Source organism: Ailuropoda melanoleuca, chromosome 16 (assembly GCF_002007445.2).
Source record: "Ailuropoda melanoleuca isolate Jingjing chromosome 16, ASM200744v2, whole genome shotgun sequence".
In the NCBI taxonomy this organism is placed as follows: Eukaryota; Metazoa; Chordata; class Mammalia; order Carnivora; family Ursidae; genus Ailuropoda; species Ailuropoda melanoleuca.
Window position 1 is genome coordinate 33,261,369 of NC_048233.1, and position 25,233 is coordinate 33,286,601.

The 25,233-nt window shown below is 35.8% G+C and overlaps 1 protein-coding gene across 11 annotated transcripts in view; it reads right to left on the reverse strand.

The window, feature by feature from the left end:
- Positions 1 to 25,233, reverse strand: part of YAF2 (YY1 associated factor 2) — a 74,460-nt gene that overhangs the window by 45,453 nt on the left and 3,774 nt on the right. For 3 of the 11 annotated variants that reach the window (XR_004621173.1, XR_004621174.1, XR_004621172.1), the window contains exons 5-6: positions 6,974 to 7,106; positions 6,782 to 6,881 (exon numbers count right to left, since the gene is read on the reverse strand). The exons of 6 other annotated variants lie outside the window; for them this stretch is intronic. Coding sequence is in view for 2 of the 5 variants with exons in the window: in XM_034644912.1 (XP_034500803.1) it covers positions 6,974 to 7,106 (133 nt within the window). In the remaining 3 variants the exon portion in view is untranslated. The remainder of the gene's footprint in view (positions 1 to 6,781; positions 6,882 to 6,973; positions 7,107 to 25,233) is intronic. 2 more of the 11 variants (XM_034644912.1, XM_034644910.1) reach the window with 2 other exon arrangements.

Genomic DNA, 25,233 nt, shown 5'->3' on the forward strand with positions numbered 1-25,233 from the left:
TCTCTTGTAGACAGCAAATGGATGGGTCATGTCTTTTTATCCAATCTGCAACCCTGTGGCGTTTTATGGGAGCATTTAGGCCATTTACACTGAGACTGAATATTGAGAGATATGATTTTAATGATGCCATGTTGCCAGTACAGTCTTTGTTTCTATTGATTGTGACTTTCTGTTCTGTATCACTCTTGGGGCCTTTTTACCTTTATAGAATCCCCCCTTAATATCTCCTGTAGGGCTGGTTTCATGGTTACGAAATGGGTCAATGACTGACGATTCTGGAAGGTCTTTATTTCTCCATCAATTCTGAATGACAGCCTTGCTGGATAAAGGATCCTTGGCTGCATGTTTTTCTCTGAAAGAGCTTTAAAAATGCCCCCCCAACCCTTTCTCTCATTCCAGGTCTGTGTAGACAGGTCTGACGTAATTCTGATACCTTTGCCTTGGTACGTGAGAAATTTCTTTGCCCTGGCCGCTTTCAATACTGTATTGTTGGATCTAATATTTGCAAATTGCAGTATGACGTGACATGGTGTAGGTCTGTCATGGTTGAGCTTGGGAGGGGTCCTTTCTGCCTCTTGGACACAAATGTTTGTTTCCCTTGCTAGATTAGGGAAGTTTTCAGCTACAGTTTGTTCAAATATCTCTTCTAGACCTCTGTTTTTCTCCNTATCTCTTCTAGACCTTCGTTTTTCTCCACCCCCTCGGGGAAGCCGATGATTCTGGCATTGGAACGTTTCATTGAGTCAGTGATCTCCCATAACCTACATTCTTAAGCGTGGATTTTTTTAAGTCCAGATTCTGTTTTAGCTTTCTCTTCTACTAACCCATCCTCCCATTTGCTGATACGTTCTTCTGCCTCATTCACCCTGGCCGTCAGAGCCTCTAGTTTTGACTGCATTTGGCTCCTAGAATTTTTAATTTCTGTCAGATTCGCTCTCATTTCCACCCTCAGAGATTCTATATTCTCATTAATATTTTCGTTAATACTTTTTTCAAATCTACACATCATCTTGACGATTGTTACTCTGAATTCCATTTCTGATAATTTGGTTATATCCATATCCATTAGTTCTGTGGCAGAGGCCACCGACTCATTGTCTTTTCTTTTGTGGGGGGGATTTCTCCTTCTTGTCATTTTGATGAGGAGAGGTTGCGGGGTTGTCCAGAGCCCAAATTATTGACCGGGACCCCAGGCCGTGCGCCCTTGTTTTATAGGGATCTTAGGGATGTGGGCTTCTTGATTTTTCAGCCCGTCTTCTGGGGGAGGTGCCTGCCGCGCCGATACTCAGGCAACCTGTTTGCGTAGAGTCTCCGTCTCCGTGTCCCCTGTGAGGGGGGATGGGGATGGGCACACTGTGAGCCGGTATTTCCAGGCTTTTGTTCTCTGGCGGCTTTCCCTGGCGGTTTGCTGTGCCTCTTCTGAGAGTCAGAGCAGCAGTGGCCGAATCTCAGCCTCTGTCTCAGAACAGAGGGATCGTGGACCGTTCTCCACTGATGTTCTGGCCACTTTAACTCTGTTTCTGTTGGTGCTGCTCAACCCTGCAGCGTCCCGTGATGTGCGTCCCACACCCGGCATCCCAGTCCTCACTTCCAGGGCCGGCGTGTCTCTGTCCTTTGTGTTTCTAACACCGCCAGCCGCCCCCGCATGCTCTGGAGCTCCCGGTCTCAGTCTGGTTCCAGTTAGCACACTGGAGCTCTGGTTTTCAGTCTGGTCATGAGTTCCCCGGCTCACGGTCTCAGTCTGCTGTCTCTCGGGTACCGGTCTGCAAGTCCGCCTGCTCCCCCGTGCTGGTGGCTACCGCTTCCCAGCGCCTGAACGCCACAGCTCCCTCCCCCTTCTGTTTATCTTCCGATATCTGTGTGCGGTTTCATGGCTCCCTGCTTCGTACCTCAATACTCATCGCTGGAGATGTTCATTTGTAGAGATCCAGATGTATCTTCCTGCGTCTCAGGCTGATTCCGTGGATGTTCAGGCTGGTCTGGTACCTATCCAACTCTACTCAGGGGGCCGGCGGAAAAAGGGGTCCCCTACTCCTCCTCCATCTTAACTCCCCGACCTATCCTTACATTTTATCCTAATTAAAATTCTCAGGTCTTTGTTCATATGTAAGATTGAATATAATACATCTTCCCTTGTATATTCTTTCCAGTCTAGGTTTCCAGACTACACTTGTCTGATAAATGGCAGGGTAGCTTTCCCTCTTTTTCTATTACCTGGGTTATTTTGTATAAAAGTAGAATTCTCTGTTCACCAAAAGTATATCTGAAAAAGGATTATAAATATCAGAATTAAAACTATTCCTCTGATACCACTTCACACAGTGAGGATGGGTAAAATAAAAAGGACAGATAATGAAAGTGTTGGTGAGGGTGTGGAAAATTAGAACCCTCATACACTGCTGGTGGGAAAGTAAAATGGCACAGCCAATTTGGAATACAGTTTGGTAATTCCTCAAAAGGTTTAACATAGTTACATATGACCTAGTAATTTCATTCCTAGGTATATGTCCAAGAGAAATGAAAATGTATATCCATGCAAAAATCTGTACATAAATGCTGATAGCAGCTATTCATAATAGGCAAAAAATGCAGAATAATCCAAATAGCCATCAACTGATGAAAGGATAACCAAAATGTGGTGTGTGTGTGTGTATATATATATATATAAATATATATATATATAAATATATATATACAATGAACTATTATTTGGCCATAAAAGGAATAAAGTGCACTGATATACGGTGACATAGACCTGAAAAATATTACGGTAAGTGAAAGAAGTGAGTCACAAAAGGCCACATATTGGATGATTCCATTTATGTGAAATGTCTAGAATAGGCAAATGTGTATTAAATTAAGGAGGGCATGTATTGCATGGTGCACTGGGTGTTATATGCAAGTAATGAATAATGGAACATTTCATCAAAAACTAGGGATGTACTGTATGGTGACATAACATAAAAAATTATTATAAAAATTTTTTTAAAAATTTAAAAAATAAAAACCTATTCCTCTTAGGGAAGTTTCCTACAACTTTAATTTTTTTAATGGTTTTTAAATTTCTTATTTTCTTTACAATTTTGGAATGATTTTGTCCCCTAGGAAACAATCCAGTTTACCTGGTTTTTAAAATATATATATTATGTTATTTATATATTACTATATAATATATATTATGTAATATATATTAAAACATATATATAATTGTGATTTCTTGTGATTTTTAAATCTATAATTGTGTTTATAGTTATATCTCATTTTAAATTTTATTAGTTGCACCATCTGTTTTTTGACGAGTATGTCCAGAACTTAATCAACTAAAAAGTACTAGCTCTGATTTGAATAAACATTGCTATTGTTTTTATTGTTGATTATTCTCTATTTCACCAAATTCTATTTTTATTTTTATTTCCTCCCTTCTTTTTTAGCTGCTTTTTTTTTTTTTTTAGTTTTTGAGTTGACTATCTGGCTCATTTGTTTTCTTTGAACTTAATACACGCATTTAAGGTTATAAAATCACCCCTAAGCACCACTTTTCCTACATCCTTCAAGTTCTGATACAACGCTTTTGTTATGATTCAGTTCTAATTATTCAACACTTTTTACTTTTTAAAAAACTTCTTGGTGATCCCGGCATTCTGGGATCGAGTCCCACATCGGGCTCCTCCTCTGGGAGCCTGCTTCTTCCTCTCCCACTCCCCTGCTGTGTTCCCTCTCTCGCTGGCTGTCTCTCTATCACATAAATAAATAAAATCTTTAAAAAAAAAATTCTTGAAAATGCTTAGTCATTTTTTCTTCAATACTGCTTCTCCACCATCCTCTGTATTCTCTGCTCTGGAACTCCAATCAGACTTACACTGGAGCTTTTCAACCTACTTCTAAGGTGACTTAGCTTTTCTTTCATTCTTTTTATCTCTTTATCTTGCTATACACGTCCTGGAAGAGTTATCAGTTTTATCTTGAAATTAACAACTTCTCACTTCAGCTAGGTCTAATCTTTTTTGCCCATTTACAGAGTTATTTTAGAAGTAGCTATATTGTTCTATTTCAATTAGTTACTTCATATATTTCTACATATTTATTGCTTCTTGACTGCTCTTGTTCAATTATAACGCAATATGCTCTGAATAAGAAAAAGGGATATATTTTAAGCTAATATGCTTTTACGTGAAATGTACTTTAAAAGTTGTCTGCTATAAAACTCTTCTTTAATGTCAAAAAAAAAAAACACCTACTTCTTAAAGTTCTCTTGACTGTTAGTCTACCAAATGTATCCCCCACTGGGCCTACCTGTATCAAGGCACAGAAAGAACAAGTTCTATTATTCCCATTTTAGAATTAGAGAAATTGAAGCACAATACAGTTCTTTTTAAAACACTTTCAACTTTTTTTTGAAAAATATCAAAACCACAGAAAACTTGAAAGTACAATGTATACCCTATATACCCTTCACCTAGATTCAAAATGGTTAACATTTGCCACATTTGCTTTATCTCTTCTTTTATGTCTCTCTACAGACACACATACACACCACACCCAAATACCCACACTTTTTTCTGAACCTATCATAATATTTCCTTCTAAATTTCTCAGCATGTACTTCTAAAGAATAAAGAATAAGGATATTCTTAATATACCACAGCACTATCATACCAAAGAAATGATGAAACTGGATGTGCAGAAGGAAATTCAAAACAAGCGCTTAAGTCATTTAAATGTTTTCTTTGGTTTGTCTAATTGGACCTGAATTGGTTCTCTGGTGACTATTTAAAAGTGACAATCTGTCATTCCCTTCCTTCAGCAACCAGAAATTAGATTTCAACTACTGCTTCTTCAGACAGGTATTCTTTTTTTTTTTTTAAATTTTATTTATTTATTTGACAGAGATAGAGGCAGCCAGCGAGAGAGGGAACACAAGCAGGGGGAGTGGGAGAGGAAGAAGCAGGCTCATAGTGGAAGAGCCTGATGTGGGGCTCGATCCCAGAACGCCGGGATCACGCCCTGAGCCGAAGGCAGACGCTTAACCGCTGTGCCACCCAGGCGCCCCCAGACAGGTATTCTTAAATCCAAACATCTCTAAAAATCAAGCAATAGTCTTCTAAGATATTTAAACCTCAAAAATCAAGTACACTGAATTTCCAGTTTGTTTTCTAACACTACACAAGGTTTTAAAGTGAAGCCAAACTAGTTAACTCTCTCAAAACTGTACGTTCTATTTTAATGTCCCAAAGAAGAAATTTATATTGCACTAAACAATTATAATTTCATTATTCCAGTTTCAAAGGGAAAAAACTGTTGTTCTTAAGAAAAACTGACAATACAAACAAGATTGATAAGCCAAATGACCCTGTTTTATAAATGAGGAAACTGGTAAATATATTCATGAAAAACTAAGTTTTTTCTATCAACTACGTGTAAAACTATTTTTTAATGGGTATAATTTAATCCCAGTCACTGATGTTAGGAACTAAATAAAATTTAAAACAATAAAATCCTATCCTTTTTCTCCATATGATCATACAAATCAGCTTAAGTTTCATATCAAAGAAACAGCAATATCACCCACAGCCAATACTTAAAGGCTAAACCGTCATACAGATGAAAATTATATCCATAATCACAGAAATGCTCCATCTACAATCAAATAATAGTTAACAAGAGTGTTTACTATGTGCTACTAGGCATGGTTCTAAGTACATTCCACAAATTAACTCAATCCTCATAGCAGTCTCATTATTCCACTGAGGAAACAGAGGTCACAGACAGATGCTAGCATAAAAGGAATTGTGTAAGGGACAGGACCTGATCTCAACCTTAGAGTATAGAAAAGCAGAATAAAAAGAAAGTCATTTTTAAAAAATGGCAAAGCACAAGCCCTAAAGTATAAATATAACAAGTAAACAAGTAAGACCAAAAGAAAAGTTTCAAAGTGAAGAAATTAAGGCTGGATAAATAGGATGGGATTGGATTATGAGAGGCCTTAAGTACCCAGCAAATGGATGAAAATTTTATAAAACAACTTGAACAGAGCACCACTACAGGCCCTTTTAGAAAGGATAACCTGGTAACAAAGCAGAATAAGTGACAGAGAAATTAGAAGCAAGGAATTCTGTCCAATTCTAACATTTACACGCCAGTTCAGTAAATTTTCTGGTACTTGTGGAAGCAGAGACTCACAATGAACCAATTGTGCCACCCATCACATTAATAAGTCCATCTATTATGAACAAGCAAGTGGTAAACAGAACTGTAACACACCCTGAATTATTTTCCAAATATACCTACAATGAAGTTAAAAGGTACACTGAAAACTATATCAGTAAGAAGTGCTAGTCAATTAATATAAAATTATTTTTTGTTTTTCAGTACTATGCCAAAAGAATTTGACCAAATTTGGCATAAGCATAAGTTTTACCATATAAGTATTTACTTCATATAAAAGCAACATCACAAATAAAGGAATTTACAAAATAATTCAATACATAGCTTCCTTAAATTGCTTTAGGAGTATTACACTATTTACCAAAAGGTAATAGACACATAATTTTTATAAACAGCTATTATGTAAGTGATACTCTTTAAAATTAATGTCACACTTATTCATACACCCATTAAGAACTAGGTATTTATCATCCATACAATAAATTCCATAATCTACATCAAATTTATAAAATGAAGCTATTGCATACAACTTCCTTCTTTGTAATTAAACAAACTCATTCTAAAGAGAAGAAATGTGAGAAAAAAATCTCAAGTTTGTGAAAACTAGATTACTCACCAGTAACTTGAGTTTTCCTATTGGGTCTTTTCCCTCACAGATCCACCTCTCTTGCCCTTCTGTCCAGCATGAGAATCTTCATGATGGGCATCCACTGGAACTGAGGGGGCATGCAGTACAGACGTATATGTAAGAAAGTTGGGGGTGGGGATTTGGGAGATGCTAGAGACATGCTTCAGTGCACTTGCTTACCTTCCTGAAATTGGAAATTTCAACGGTTCCTTGGTCCTCGAGGCATTCACAATAACTTCAAAGAATGTGGATCTGTGGAGATTACCCAATAGGAGAACTCCAGTTACTGGTAAGTGATCCAGCTTTTTCTTCTCTAGCAGAATAAGAAGATTAATTTTATTTGAGATCATTAATACACGTAGAACTACAGAGGAAAGGGGTGTAAATTCACCAGATAACTGCATATGCATGCCCCAGAGTGAACACAGAAACGATTTGCTAACTACAATGCCAACAGAAACTTCTGGCACTATCAGAAAGAGAAGGAAAAGAAAATATGATTTGAATGGTTTCATTTTTAAATTCCCATTATAATGGCAGCTATATTTAATATACAAAAAATATCAGCAATTAGACTATTCCATTATACTGAAACACCATCATCACTTTTTAATATCAGTACAAGGATAGTTTGCTGATCAAAATCTGCCATTTCTTAACTAGCCACTGTCATTAACATTCACCAAATTTTGGTGTAGAGGCCACAGTGAACTAACAATCTATAAGACTTAAGATAAAAAACATCAAGACAATTCCCTTTTATAGCTCAAGAAGTCCTTAAATAGCCGTTTGTCACCTATAAGAAACCAAGCACACACACATATATAAATGTATGCCAGGCCACTGATAAATAATAAAGCTGATTTTAATTTAAATACTTCTACAAAGTAGTAGAGCCATAGTTTTGATTAACTGTTATGCATTTTAAATAACTGCCTAAAAATGGCCCAGTCATTAAAAACAAAACAAAAAAACCCTGACTTTTTTTTTTTTTTTAAAGATTTTATTTATTCATTTGACAAAGCAAGAGAGCACAAGCAGGGGAAGCAGCCGAGGAAGAGGGAGAAGCAGTCTCTCCACTGAGTAGGGAGCCCGATGCGGGCTCGATCCCAGGAACCTGGGATCATGACCTGAGCCAAAGGCAGACGCTTAACCATCTAAACCACCCAGGCACCCCAAACCCCTGACTTCTAACAAAAGAAAAAAAAAAGGTCTCCTCAGAAGAATTTCATCTCCAAGCTCACATGAAAACATTCTGTTACTTTTAACTCAATACATATTAATCAGGTACATGAGAGCAAGCACAGCACGAGTGGTCAAAGGAAGAGCGACAGAAAGTCTTAAGCAGACCCTGCGCTGAGCGCAGAGCCCGCCATGGGGTTTGATCTCACAACCCTGAGATCAGGACCTGAGCTGAAACTAAGGGTCCAAAGCTTAACCACCCAGGAGCACCAGCTTTTCCTTTGTTTTAAAAGTAAATAGGATACAGACCTGTACCCTTGAAAGAAATAATACATTATATGTTAATTTTAAAAAAATACTAAATAAATAGGATAAAATGGTGTATAAACTTATCATTCAACAAAAACAAGTTGAAAATGTAATTCTAATGAAAATCTTACATTTCACTCGTTATGATGTGTTTGTATTTAGTAAAGGTTGACAGCACATGTTAAGATATTTCCTAGATTCCTACTTAATTTAAAGATATAACTTTGTCTTGGAAAAATCATATGCTTTTTAAAAATAAATCTGGAGTAATTACTGCACTTGTTTTTAAATGACCTATTCATACAAACAGGGGCACTATACAGACTTTCATTTGTAATTGTAATACAGAAATAAATACCAAAAGTGTCCTCTAGAGTTAACTCTTCTAGATTCCTAGTTAACGTCTATTACCTGAGAGTGAACAAGTACCTGGCACAAAGGTTCTACATTTTTCGATTAATAAAATAGATACAGGGGCGCCTGGGTGGCACAGCAGTTAAGCGTCTGCCGTCGGCTCAGGACGTGATCCCAGCGTTGTGGGATCGAGCCCCACATCAGGCTCCTCCGCTACGAGCCTGCTGCTTCTTCTCCCACTCCCCCTGCTTAGTGTTCCCTCTCTCGCTGGCTGTCTCTATCTCTGTCAAATAAATAAATAAAATCTTTAAAAAAAAATAAAATAAAATAGATACAGGTGCAATAGCCCAAATATTTTATCCTTTTGGTATAAGCTAGAATAACAGATGTCACTAAGAACTAAAAATTTCCAATTTTTACTTACAGCAAATGCAGTCTCCATTTAGATAAATCTTATGAATTTAAAATAGAATCAACTGCATTTTTAAGGTAACTCAAGAGAATTAAAATACCTTGAAAACATTTTGAAGTAACCAAAAGGGTCACTTAGAGACCAGCATTGAAAGCTGCTTGTTGTTATCATGCCATAAGCTCAACTACCATGAATTTTATAAGAATAATTTAGAAAAGAAATTCCAGAAATTAGGATGCTCTATTCAAAACTATCTTGTGTAAGCTCTAATAAATTACAACACTCATCCACAAAAAGGTACTCTAGTAATTAAGAACCAAAATCAAGGGGCGCCTGGGTGGCACAGCGGTTAAGCGTCTGCCTATGGCTCAGGGCGTGATCCCGGCGTTATGGGATCGAGCCCTGCATCAGGCTCCTCCGCTAGGAGCCTGCTTCTTCCTCTCCCACTCCCCCTGCTTGTGTTCCCTCTCTCGCTGGCTGTCTCTCTCTGTCAAAAAAATAAATAAAATCTTTTAAAAAAAAATAAAAAAGAACCAAAATCAAGCATTTCAGTAATGAAAATCTACTCCATAAAGTCAATCTAAACTCGTAAAAAAAAATGCTCAGAAAAAACTGTGGTAGCTAACATTCACTTCCAATACTACTCACTGGTTTGGACATTATATTTTGGCTAGAAGCAATTTAAATTACAACTGGTTGTGATGATTTCAGGCACTTTATTCTCTAATTTTCAATTAAAATTTAAAATTCTAATGTAAGGTATTATGGTTGTAGAACGCTGTTCATGGTAAATCCTGGACTTGGAATCCTGTAACAGCATAAAAAAATTTTTATATTATACACATATTCACACATATTTAAGTGACATTATTGATGGCTCATAAATAAAAAACATGGGAGGGATGTGTGTTTATATTTGAATTGAATCGAGCCCATTATGAACTATTGCACTTTCAGTCCCAGGGTATACTACCCTCAAGGTCCTTAAATTATAAATACCATCTCATTTCCTAATTAAAATTTTCCTTTCCCTCAGTTTTATCCACTACTTCCCACCACAGCAATCCATAGAGAAACAAACAAAGCCAGTACTATTTTCTTGTTAACATAAATCAACTTAAAATCAAGATGGCAAAAACTATATTCATCAGTAAAATAAGGATAATAACAGAACCTAGTTTGCAAGGCAGTAGAAGGAATTAAGTTACTGTAAATAAAGCATTTGGAAACAATGCCCAGAATCCAACTGTATATCAAACTGTTGACACAACGACCCAGAAATGGTTTTCAAATGATTTTATACACCTTTAGAGGGATATAGTCTAATGACTAAAAGAACTACATAAAGAAATTCTAAACTTACAGATTTATTGTTTGTTATTAATTTTGGTATTATTGTGAAACTATATTCTTTATACTGCAAGATAAGGAAAATAAATAATTTATGTTATTGATCAGGAATTACAATTTATAGCATAAAAGTGATAAGAACATTTTAATATTAAAATTGAATTCCAAATACCACTATATATTTGTGGACTTTTAGAAATACATATAATTTGGAATAGTTAGTAAAACATTTCAGGCAGCAGTTAGTAAGTAAATCACTATCATTATCACACCAATATATAAATTATATCTGCTAATACTACAAAACTGCTAACACTACAATATATAAATTACATCTGCTAATACTACAAAACCAGGCATTACACTAGATTACTTTACTAAAGGAAGTTACTCTACTTCAAAAGTTGCCAGAAACATTTATACAAATTGTTTTCCATGTCGCAATACCTGATTTTTACAAGCTAGAATTCTTCGACTGTTGACAAATTATAAAATGAAAATATGAGAAAAACAGTATTCATGTTCTTGACTGACATTTGATGGTAAAGATACTATTATTCAAATTGTTTGGAAGCTAAAGGGGAAGGATGATAGCAGCTAAGATCTACCTCCCTAGAACCCCTGTTTTGGACAGAAGAATTTCTTTCTTTCTTTCTTTTTTTTTTAAGATTTTATGTATTTATTTGACAGAGAAAGAGAGAGAAAGCGCGCCCATGCACAAGCAGGGGGAGTAGCAGAGGGAGTGGGAAAAGCAGACTCCCTGCTGAGCAGAGAGCCTGACATGGGCTGGATCCCAGGATCATGACCTGAGCCAAAGGCAGACGCTTAACCAGCTGAGCCATCCAGGTGCCCCAGACAGAACTTCTTATTTATCTATTTTATATTTTGAGATTCCCCCATAAGCTTTCCTTCCAAGAAAGAATTCTGCAACAACAAAAAGTTTTCAACTTTAAAGGATAGTGTGGTGGGCAACCTCTAAGATGGCCCACAATGATCCCACCTCTTCCTGGTATGCAAGCCCTTCTGTAATCTCCTCCCCTTGAGTATGGGCTGGATTTAGTGACTCACTTCTAAGGAACAGAATTTAGCAGAGTAACAGGATATCACTCCCAAAATTAGGTTATAAAGAGACTGGCTTCTGTTTTGGGGCTCTCACTCAGATACCTTGCTTTGGAGTAAACAAGTTGCCATATTGTGAGCAGCCCCATGGAGAAGCCCATGTGGCCAAGAAATTGATGTCTCTGGCTAACAGCCAGGGTCCTGAGGCCTGCCAACAGCCACGTGAGTAACTTGGGAACAGGTGTTCTAAGGCCTGCTGACAACCACATGAGTAAGCTTGGAAATGATCCTCCCTCAGTTGGCTTGAGACCCTGAATCAGAATCACCAGATAGGCTGCTTCCGAATTCTCGACTCAAAAAAAAAAAAAAAAAAAAGGATAAGATAATAAATGTTTATTATTTTCAGCCACTTAATTTTGGGGTATTTGTTGCACAAATACACTAACAGCTAACTAATACAGAAAGCTTTACAAAGTAATTAGTATTAAACCAAAAGTGATAAATCAAATGCCAATTAGCTATCTAAATGAGAACTCATTGAAAAATAATACCTATGAGTTAATGGATGGGGTCCCGATTTTGATTTGGTTCTTGGTTTTTAAGTCCAAAGATTCAAACTAAAACTAAAGCAGATACAATCACTGACAGAATTCTGTCAACCAATTTCACCAAACTGATAATCAGGGCATTTCTTTCCTAGTATCAACATATTTGGACAGGGCCAAAGCATTAAAAGACTGCATACTGCACAGACTAAGTGTACAGTAGCAGCCCTGAAACTGGTTGCTGTGTCTACAAACTACTTCTTTTTACTTGAATGATGTTAAGAACTAATTTATATAAAGAAGACTACGTTACCACGACCCCAGAATAAAGTATCACTCTAGTGACCATCAAAAGCATCTCTCACTTCCTACCACCTCTTGTACTATGCTAAATATTAATCAATTGTCCAGTGCTATAATGCTGTGTGATTTTTCTTTTACATCATTTTATGTTCTACTCATTCTTCCTAAGGATACCTTAATCACATTAATTGATCTTCAATAATATTTTGACCTTCCTAATTTAACAGATACCCCAGGTCCCTTAATTAAGCACATTTTACAAACCATATCTTAAAATGGTATACTTCCATAAACAGTTAATATCATCTATTCTTTATAGCTTCTAGTCCGAGGAAACATCTTCCTGATCCTAGTCCAAAATGTCAGGAGCATTATATGTAATCCTTTATATACCAACTATAGTTAGTACCCAAGTTAACACACAAAAATAAAAGCTAATGGTACTCTCAGTGCCAACAACTATGCCAGCATGAAAATGAAGTCTAACCTTTCTTTACTCTGTAATTATGTTCTTTTTCAACTTTTGATATTAAAATTAATCTGACCAGATCCTGAGGTCTGTATTAGTTTTCAAAGCAATTCTTAATAACCATCTCTAAAATGTATAAGTGCACATTTTCTGTATAAAACTGATTTACAAAACAATGGCAAATTTTTCTAACATAAATTCCAATATAGTCTGAAGTCAACAGTGATAGTTTTCAAACTATTGCCTATATTCTAAATAACTTGGTTATTCAGCACTCATAAAATCTGAATCATGAATCACATGAAATCCAATATACTCCACAAATAACTATTACTTTACGAACCAAACCCAGTTTTATGAAAAGTGCTGTGATTTGCTTGGTTAGCTGATCAATAGAGTGCTATGATTCATTCCTTCTAAAAACAGAAGAGCTTCTTTAAACCATACACGCTCCCCCGCACGAGTATGCAATTACATTTACTTAGCACTAAAAAATTCTTGATACCAAGATGGACCCAATTTTTTAAATTAAGTCTATTAATTTTTGTATCTATAGGCTTAATGATAGATTTTACTAGATAATTAGAGCATTCTTCCTTGAGACAGATTACTAACATAATTTTACTCATCTCCTGACCTACCAATATTAACTTCCTTTATTTAACCTATAGACAGAACTATTGTAACTTTCATGAAAAGCTTAGTACAAGCACTATGCAGGATTATTATCTTGTTATAACTTAAAATATAAATTTTAACACCTGCTTAAATAAACATTAAACAGAATGCAAAGGAAAAATTAAGATTCTATCTGACGAGAGGCCATCTGACATGGCTCACCACATCCTCTCCTTTTGAAAATCTCTTCCCTGTTTCTGTAACATTACACTATCCTGGGTTTCTTTCTCCCTATTTCTCTTTCTTCTCCAATTCTTTCTTCACCTTGGTGGGACACTCTTCCTCTACCATCACAAAAACGTCGTGATGTTTCTCAAGTTTCTGTCCTGGGTTCTCTTTTCTCATGCTATGCAGTCTATTCTCTCCTTGATCTGTCTTGCCTACTCCCATAGCTTCAACTTGATCATGCATGCCGATGACTACTACCAAGTATTTATTTATAGCCCTGTTTTCCTTCATAAACTTAAGCCCCACATACCCAAACTGTCTCACAGATCTTCCCCCTCAGATTTCCCTCAGATACCTGAAATTCAACAAATCTAAAAGTGAAATACTACCTTTCCCCAAAACTGTCTATCCTCCTATTTCCTATGTCAATGAAAAGCACATTTACCAAGCTGCTTACCTGAGCCAAAATCCTGGGAGTCATCCTTGATTCTTCCCTCTCTACAACCCAACTTCCTACCTCCCAGAACCATATCCAGCCACCCATCAAATCCTGTAAATTTTCTTCTAAATCTATCTAGAATCTATTCATTTCTGTCTCCCACTGGCATTATCCTTGTTCAGGCCACTACCATCTCCTGCATAGACTACTGTAATGGCTTCCACTAAATGGTTTCTCTGCCTCTAGTTCAGATTCAACAAACAAGTAAGCATGACATAAAACGGAATAAAATGCTATTGGTTGTGGTTTAAACTATACATTATACTGATGGCACAAGAAAACATTTTTTAAACTGCTGGTGAGTAAGAAGGTAACTTTGGTTAATACAAGTTCTTTTGTCAAGTAAAGTGGGCGTAATAAAACATACTCTATCCAACTCACAGGCTCATGAAATAAAATGATACTACATAAATATTCCATAAAAAACAAGAAGTGGAAAACAGCTTAAAGCAGCAATCAGATAAACGATAAAGAGCCTTTCTTTGCATTTAAGCATTATCAATACCTATGTAAGACATGGTGACAGGCATTGGGAATTTTTATTAATATTACTTACAATTATTATCATTAACTAAGAACTATGCTATGTTCCTTACATCATTTATCACACTGAATCATCACCATAAAGCCATATGGTTATATGGCTATAAATGGGAAGGTGGGGATTTAAGCTGAAATGTGATTCCAGGACAAATGGTACTGCTCTCCAAGAGATTACAGTCCTGGGAGGGAGAAAGAAACAGAACAAAATAATTTCAATACACTATATAATTACAACCATCATAGAATGCTTCAAGAGTAACTGAAAGGACATTCATTCTGGCTTAAAGATAAAGAAATATTTCTTGAGAGATGATACCTGAGCACTCATAAAAACTAAGAAAGAAACTGTGGAGGACTGGAGAGCGTGAGGTAGAACAAACAGCATAATACACCAGATGACAAAAGTGACCTAAAAAAGACCATGACCATGCTTTCCGACAATCCAACCCTGGAAACAGACTTACTCTTCAACTACGGCAAACAGTAAAAAATGGTGTTTTTAACTGTTCAATTCTTAAGTCTATATACACTGCTTATCACTATTGTACTACTAAAGTGCTTTTTAGATGTTAAAACTTTTACTGGTAAGCTCCAAATGTTTATGTGACAAGCCATATCAGGTTACTCGGACACACACACACACACACACACACCCCTCCCTGCAGGAGCAAACAGGGTAGGAAAGAGAAGAGGGAGGTAGGGGAGGAGGGTGGGTAGGTGAAATTATCCCTGAAGCAATTTCTGGAAATGTTACCTTTTAGTTGAAAACACTTGTTTTTATGCTCTGGTTTTGTTAGAGCATACTTGAACCCACATGCTTGACAAAAGGGACTGTTATACCCCTAAATTATATCACCACTCCTGTATTTGATTGTTTTAGCTATCATTTATTGAGGACTTACTGTATGCCAGGCACTGTGTCAAGTACTTTATAAGAATTATCTCATTTAAGCCTCACAACTCTATGAGGTAGGTGCTATTATCAAGTCCACTGTATAAACAAAAAAATTGAGGCTCAAAAAGTTGATTAACCTCCGAACGGTCACACAGCCAGTAAGTGGTGGGTGAGACCAATATTTAAACCCAAACAATCAAGCTTCAGAGTCCCAAGTCTTCACCACTATAGTACATAACTGCAGGGAACTCTGAAATATTGAGCGTAGATGATATGGCTGAAGTGGAGTGTGGGAGCATGGAGCCCCACTTGCTTGCTCCTATTGATAGGCACTGAGACAATTTCATAAGACTTCAGGGCTCCGATCAACACAATCAAAAACTTCTGGGTTCTTCTGAGGGAAGGCTAACTCATTTCTACCCCAAGAAACCTGTTACTTGATTCTAACTGGCAAACACATCTTTTATCATCAGAATGAGAGTTTCTACCTTAAGAAAAAAATAACTCTATCCCCCATGCTCAGGTTATTTATATTCACATTTGAAACAATTACTTTATTCAGATTTACAGAACAGATAAAAAAGATTTTCTAGTAAAGGAAGAACTGCTGGTGGAGTGAAGAAAATAAAGGAATCAGAACATCTTAGAATTCAAGCAAGCTAGGAAAAAAAAAAAAGGCAACCTTGAAATGAATATTAGTGAGGAGACTCTGAGCCTTGGGGAGACCAAAGATAAACAGCAAAAAAGGATGGAAAAAGATGAAAGAAGACCAAAACAATTTTGCCTTCTCCGCGAATGTACCTAGAGCTATACTTCTTGAGCAATCACCTTGCTGGCATCAAATACTATCTACTTGCTGCTGTTACAGGTTGATCGTCCCTAGTACATCCTATAAAGTATGACAGTGTGAAGAATCCTGATCAGACTATAAAACATGTAAAAATGAAGTGGTTTAACTCTTGTCTAAAAATTGTCAGTGGGCTGCACAAACTTTTTATCATTTACTCATATACACACATATAATCAAATTGGTTATTAATTATACTAATGACTCTTACTGTATCACCATAAAAGAGAAAAATAGTATTTACAAGGATTTTTCCTCTAAGAAATACCATGATATCAAAGAAATCAGGATATACAGCACAATAAATGTTACTATAAAAAATATCAGAATGAAGTTTGTTAATATTTGCACTTGAAAAATATTAGTTATTTTGGGGTTTGTCATTTTGTTCTTCATTCCTGATACCGCTAGCCCAGTTTTACCATAAATTCTTTTATTAGTTATAAATAGATTTAATGTTAGAAATTATCAAGATGTACAGCGCTAGATCTAGGTATATGAGATTTACAAGAAGGAATCCTTAAGAAGTTACTTGCTAGCAAATTAAATGTTACCACAGCAAGGTGATAAAAAGGACTGGAAATCCAAATAGCTGAATCTGACATTAACAAGCTATTGACTTTTAAACAAAGTTACAATCTTCCTAGGCCTTTTCTCTTACCTGCCAGAAGGATACTAAGATAGAGGCTGAGTTTCAACAAACAGAAAAGACCTCACCCAGCAAACAGCTATGCTTTACCTGGCACTTCTCAGTACAACAACAAGAAATCCTCTAAAATGAGCTGAAAAATCCCAATCAAGAAGGATTTGCAAACAATGGTGGCCTCAACCTATTTCAAAAGTTTTAATACCAACATTTTTACTCCAAACCCCTCAAGATCTTTTTCTCTGAAGACAATCTTATCCCTCTACTATTAAGCTTTCAAGTTATAAAAACTAGCCTGTCTCAGGAAATGACTAAACACCATGGAAGCTCTTGAAAGGTTTCTTCCAGCTCTAAAATTCTGAGTAATTCTGTAATTTCCCATAATTAACAATATTGCAAAATGAAGTGCCTACTGAATCTTCTAAAACAGATGATTATCACAGATCATGTACCAAAAGGTAGAGATTTTAACAACCACGAAAGCCAATAAACAAAACACTGCCACTATTCAGTAAATATGTTAATTTGTTTTTAAAATCACAATGACATATTTTACATACTTGCAACACTGCTAAAATTACAAGCTATAAAAGGCAATTATTTAAGGAAAATGTGTCTTAAAAAAAAAGACTGTTTCATTAAATCCTTGAATGAAAACTTGATACCCCACAAAATGCTAATCTTTCTACCAAAACATGCTGGCCCTCTAATGCCTTAAAGAAAAGAGAAATAAACAAAGAAACCTTTCACTCAAATAGGAGAGTTTTATAAACTTCTTTATAAGAGACAAAGGATGAAAAGATCAACTAGCAATCAACCTGCATTTCAATCTAGGCTCTAACACTAATCTGTGATTGGATGACCATCTTCCTCTCCTCCATGTAAGGTGGTTTGATGAGCAAATGGAAGGATATATATGAAACCATTCTGAACACAGAAAATCACCACATCAATGATAAATAATTTAAAGATACTGCTTTTACTGAATTCCTACCCCTCAGAAACCAATAATAAAATTAATTTTGTAGCAATACGTTATAAATATTCTTTCAGATATATACCTTAATAGTAATGGTACCATTTAGTGAGCCACTGTAATCAAGGCTTTACAGAAATTAACTCATTCAATTTTCTCAACAATGCTTTAAAAACAAAAACAAAACAAACAAACAAAAAAACCTGAGTAGTAAACTGAAAATCACTGCCAATATAATCAGTTAAATAGCTGAGAAAGAAACAAATGTTAAATTCAGTAATGTAGTCCCATTATAAAATTATTTTATTCTCAAAAAAGATGGTTTCTGGGATAATTAAATATTAAATATATATATACATTCAACAATCTATACCATCCTATGTAAACTTGTCACAGGCAAATAATTTTAGTTCTCCGAAATCTTACTTCAATTATGTAACAATTATCATCTTAAAAGCAGCAGTTCCTTTTTAAATTATACATATCTATACACACATAGGCCTATACAAGGAGGAAAAAAGAGGGTTTTACCTGGTAGTGATGTGGCAGTTTCATGTGCTTAAATTTCTTAAGAGAAAGCTCACTGATCAAATTGGAAATTGGCCATGATGTTAGAACACACTTTACCAAAAGGGCTTGACTCATAATGACTACACCAATAACTGATTTCATTCTTAACTTAAGCACAGGACTGCTCCAAAAACTAGGACTATGTTGGAAAATTAACTCTAAATTCCTTCTTCTTTGTACTCATTAGCAAATACCATTTATCTATTGCTCCTAGAATTTAAACTCTCAGAGGCTGGGTCTCATCCACAATTCTACAGTCCTAGCATAATTCCTGGCATATGGTACGTTTTCATTAAGCATACGCAGAATTCTAGAATTTGTTCACTACCATTTACTTCTGATAATTCTCACGTGTATACATGAGGATTCTTTTCCAAATGACTTACACAACCTGTATCAGAATTCCAAGCTTCTTCAAAGCTTATATGTTAAAAAAAAAAAAACAAAATCCAATAACTGTTCCTTTCTAATACGTATATTCCTCTTTCAAGAAACTTTTCTTGAACACCTATTATTTCCCAGGCACTTTGTGAAGTATCTTTGAAAAAGGTAACGAAAAGCTCACATTTCCCTTACGAAACTCACAGCATAACAAGAGAGTAAATGCATACATGTAGCACAACTATAATAAGCTAAATGATACAATGAAGATAAGCATCACAAACTGAGGGACTATTCAGATTCAAAAATGAGAATACAGCTACTCTCACAACTTTAACCAAAGAGCCACCCTCCTCCCTCTGGATAATTCGTCCTCTTACAATACTCAGCTTCATGAAAAAGACACAAATCAAGCCTGAATTTATGAGGAAATGCTAAAGCTTGATGAAGATCACAATCAGAGGGATGCACAAAAGACAAACAAAGGAAGGCATGCTTTGGATGGGTCAAGGAGAATGGAGACGTGAACTACATTTTGAAGAATAAGCAGTTAACTAGGTAGGAAAAACGATAACAAAACTGTAGAAAAACATCAAAAACTAATCCTGTTAGTCTGACTCTGGACAAGATAAGGGAAAATTCCATTATGTCTTTAATGTCTGCCTAATTTCTACAGTCGTATAGGTATCTGCTAATTTATATAACTGATTTATCTTTAAAAGTAAAAAGTTCATAGGTAAAAGATTATCTCAACCATAAGGTAAAAACTAGTTCCATTTTAATTATAATTAAATTTAATTTGTTCCATTAACTTTAAACTCTGTAAATTCAAACAAATGAAAAACCTGAATTCTAAACTATCTTTCAATTAAACAATCTCAAATATCACAAATCTATGTTTGGTATATTCTAGTTTTTGACAAGCCCTCGATATCAACTATCTAACTTTAAAAATCACTCAACAGAAAACATAAAATGAAGTAGAGGAATAAAATATTTTTCATAATATACGATACTCTTTCATGACTTCAGTTTACTTTTGCCAAGAAATACTTCTCATTTTTAGCCATGCTACGCAAATTTCAATAATCAGAATACCAAGACCTACATAACTGTTGTGAGATAATAAAAATAAAAAACAACTTTCTAAAATTATACCATAAAAATGCTAAGGTATTCATGCACATTATCATCCTTGAAATATGAAACTAATATACTGTTATACGTCAAATTAAAAATGGTAGTTAGGGGCGCCTGGGTAGCGCAGTCGTTAAGCATCTGCCTTTGGCTCAGGGCGTGATCCTGGCATTCTGGGATCGAGCCCCACATCAGGCTCCTCTGCTGGGAGCCTGCTTCTTCCTCTCCCACTCCCCCTGCCTGTGTTCCCTCTCTCACTGGCTGTCTCTCTGTCAAGTAAATAAATAAAATCTTAAAAAAAAAAAAATGGTAAAGTTAAAAATGTTTCAAAATTGAGTGGCAAATTATGATTTTTTTTACTTGCACACATACATGTTTTTTAAGTATATGACAAGAATATAGTAATAGAAAAAAATAAGTAAAAGAGATGCACTAAGTTCTTTACATTCTTAATCTTCAAAATAACCATGTTGTGTTATAACATTATTTTGTTATAAAAATACTATTTCCATGTTTAAAGACAAAGATATGAAGACTCAGGGTCACTCATCTCAGTTACTAGTCTAACTGTAAACACTTGCTTTGAATCAAATAATAGCATCAAAATACAAAACAAAATTGTGAAAAATTTTTAAAAAGTAATGCTAAACTATATACCTACAAAATATGGATGAAATAGTCTGGTAACATTTTTGCAGTCTTAAAAGTTATTGGGGGGTGCCTGCCTGGCTCAGTTGGAAGAGCATGTGATTCTTTTTTTTTATTTTTTTTTTAAAGAGACTCTATTTATTCTACAGAGATAGAGACAGCCAGGGAGAGAGAGAACACAAGCAGGGAGAGTGGGAGAGGAAGAAGCAGGCTCATAGCGCAAGAGCCTGATGTGGGGCTCGATCCCGAAACGCCGGGATCACGCCCTGAGCTGAAGGCAGACGCTTAACCGCTGTGCCACCCAGGCGCCCCGAGCATGTGATTCTTAATCACCAACCTCATGTTGGGTGTAGAGATTACTCAAAATAAATTAATAAACTTTAAAAAAAAAGTTATTGGAAAAGCAATGCTAGGTGTCAAATAGCAATAGTAAAATTTAAAGGAACGTTAGCTGAAAAAGTTTAAATGCCTATCAAGCTTCTGGGGATACTAAAAAGGGTAAGACTGCCCAGAAGGGCAGATAAACGTTTAGACAGTATTACCACAACATGGTGATCCTCTAGGAATAATTACATATATATTTATATAGTTTGAATCAATGAAACAGTTGGGGTGGGGAGGTTAGAATCCCAGAAGGATTTAAGAAGGGCCATTTGATGAAAATACTTCAGTGATGATGCAGCATTAGATTGGCTGGGCTATGTAGCAGGAAACGAAGCTAGGAAGGCAGTTCAGAGATAAGTAATATAGCCTTGAATACCACACTCAGGAGCTCAACCTTTATTCAATAAAGAGGTCTTTATTCACTGGAGAGATCTCTTTTTTTTTTTTTTTTTTTAATAAAGGGACCAACATAATCACATAGTTTCAAAAAGCCTAGTGAAGGGGCGCCTGGGTGGCACAGCGGTTAGGCGTCTGCCTTCAGCTCAGGGCGTGATCCCGGCGTTATGGGATCGAGCCCCACATCAGGCTCCTCCAGTATGAGCCTGCTCCTTCCTCTCCCACTCCCCCTGCTTGTGTTCCCTCTCTCACTGGCTGTCTCTATCTCTGTCGAATAAATAAATAAAATCTTTAAAAAAAAAAAAAAAAAAAAGCCTAGTGAAGATAATGTTAGCAGCATTGTGGAGAAAAGACCAATTTGTGAATATTCATGAGAGAAATGACATGGGCTTCTAAACTACAGTAACATAAACTGGAAAAAGGGCAGATTTGAGAGACAATCCAAAGACGGGACATAAGGGATAACGATGAGTTAGAATCGAAGTTGAGACAATGACAGCTCCTGGCTTAGATTGAAAGTTTATGCCATGTACAAAGTGAAGTATATAGAGAAGAGGCCAGGTTTCAGTGGGCAGAAACTGATTTCAGAGATATACAGGAAAAATTAGGAATAAATTGTGTTAGAGAAATCAAAAAGGGAGAATTCCAATTAAAAAAAAAAAAAGCTACCAACATCAAATAGTATGGAGGTGACATGGAAAGAAAAGTGAGATTAGGCCACTGAATTTAACAAGTAGGTCACTAGGTTATCAGGGAGATCTTACTCAACAAAGGATAAATGAAAGGAAAAGAATGCCTGTTGAAGTAAATCTGTTGGATGTAGAAACCCAAGCTAGTAAAACCCTACATCATCAGTTCATAAACTTTTTGGTCTCAGGCCCTCTGTACACTCTCAAAGTTAAAAGAGCTTTTGTTTACGTAAGTCTTATCTAGCAAAACATAAATTACTGTATTAGAAATAAAAATAGCTAAAATTTAAATACATATTAGTTCATTAAAAAAATAAAGAGCACATTTTAATATAAATATTTTTATTTTAAAAAACCCTATATTTTCCAAAACAAAAGTAATTCTGTGTAAAGAGTAGCACATGCATACTTTTGCAAACTTCTAATATCTGGCTTAACAGAAGACATCTAGACTGTTGTATCTACTTCTGCATTCAAGTTGTTGCAATATGTTGGTTCAGTTCAAGAATATGAAGAAAATCTGGACTCCTACAAGTATGTAGTTGAATAGGGAAGAATATTTTAATAGTCTTTTCAGATAATTATATCCATAATTATATCCATAATTATCTGAAAACACACAAGTGTTTTCTCAAAAGTAAGTTGCAATGTGAAAGCTGAAACCACATCAACAAAGCTTTCACAGTAGTCCCTTAAAATCTATTGGCTTATTTTGTACTTTAAATGGATTATCTACACATGGTTTTGTAACATCATACATTGGTTATTAGAAAATACTGGTTCACTGAGTTATGCAGATCTTCCAAATATCAACAAATTTCACGATAAAATATCAGAAATTACGTTCATTGATATCACCACCTGATTTCATCTTTAAAGTACTAGGAACTATAGTGGTTACACATTTTCAAAAATCTAGTTTTCACTTGAAAGCTCAATTTTTATCATTGGCAACAAATACTACCAATTGTTTTCCTTGACGTGACAGACTCACTGAGTTCATTTTCAAGAAAATATGTGCTACGTATCCAAGTCTGAATAGCCATAGTTTGCCAGGCGGTCTTTCAAATAAAAATGATGTTCTATGAAAAAAGCAGCTAGTTCTGCTTGCAGCTCAAACAACTACACAAATGCTTTCCCTTGAACCAACCACCGTATTCTGGTATGCAGCAGAAGTGCTTTACTTGTACTTCCCAGTTCATCAGACAATATTAAAAAAGACACGAGACTTCCTAAAATTAGTAACTTTTACTGTTTCATCAAGGGAATACATTCTTAAGTGAAACTGGTGTTATTTTTACTTCACACATAGTAGTGAAGATTATGATGAATATAGATAGCGATTTGGTACCACTGCTTTGATTCATGCTAAGGGGCCAGCAGCTTTACCCACCCTTGCCTTTGCATCACCACTGCAGTGTCAATACAGCAAAAAAAGCAAATAACATCTTAATATGATTATGAAAATAGTTTAGACCTTACAGACTCCCTAAAAGGGTCTCAGGGACCCCCAGGGTTCTTCAGATCACACTTTGAAAATCACTAATCCAACCACTAATCACTTTAGGAATATCTCTGTAAACAATGAATTCTTGTGACTACTCTAACCCAAGATATAAAGAGGAAAACCAACCAACCAACCTCCTAGAATAAGGAGTCTCTGAACAACAACAGCTGAGTGGTAGCTGGAAAGGCTCCTCAGACAGGTAAGGGAAGCTGGGGAACTCTGCATTTCTGAAAAACAAGCTGACTTAGATGGCCCTCAATTTTTTCTCCCATTCCTACATCAAGAGTAGGAGAATCTGTGACAAACCTCAAATTAGAAGATGGAAAGCAAATATGATAACAGTAATACTGAAAAGATTTTTATCAGATAATTGGGGTTTTTTTTGAATTCTTCAAAATGGAAATCTTAAACAATTTACTTCCATTTTATAGAAGCTGAAATAATTTATCTTTTAACCAACAGTCAGAGCCTGACCATATTACTGTGTTCAATTATAAACACTATTTTTAAAAAAATTTTTAATGTATTTTTTTAAAGATTTTATTTATTTATATGACAGAGACAGCAAGTGAGCACAAGCAGGGGGAGGGGGAGAGGGAGAAGCAGGCTTCCTGCTCAGCAGGGAGCCCAATAAAGGACTCAATCCCAGGACCCTGGGATCCTGATCAGAACCAAAGGCAAACGCCCAGCCGACTGAGCCACCCAGATACCCCCCAACACTACTTTTTTTAAATGAGAAAATTTCAACCTCTTTGATGTATACGTAAAAGATTTACCAATACTACTTCATGTATAGAATTTGATACAATGCAAAGTGCTTCTGATTTGACAACAAAATCATAAAATTTTTGAAAGGAAACAAAGAAACATCTATTTGCTCACCATTGTATGTCCAATACCTAGCTCAACCCTTGTATAAAACAACATGTTCAGGGGCGCCTGGGTGGCACAGCGGTTAAGCGTCTGCCTTCGGCTCAGGGCGTGATCCCGGCGTTATGGGATCGAGCCCCACATCAGGCTCCTCTGCTGTGAGCCTGCTTCTTCCTCTCCCACTCCCCCTGCTTGTGTTCCCTCTCTCGCTGGCTGTCTCTATCTCTGTCAAATAAATAAATAAAATCTTTAAAAAAAAAAAAAAAAAAAAAAAAAAAAAAAACTTTAAAAAAAAAAAAAAAAAAACAAAAAAAAAAACAACATGTTCAATAAACACTGCAGAACACTGAAGTAGCTGAAACAGTTAAGAACACAGGTCGGTCGCCAGACACCAAGTACAACTAGTACTCTTTCTTCCATGTGAAATCTTTTTCACTGATCTCTAGAACAACATCTCTAAAAAACCTAAGGGAACTACTACAACTTATCCTGAGAAAATTTAACATTTCTTGCTATACTTTAAATTGCACCTGAAAGTCTGCTACAGATTAGGTGTTTTATATGTCCTCATTTAGATCACATTTCAAAATTAAAACAAATAGCTTCATCATTCCCATTTTTAA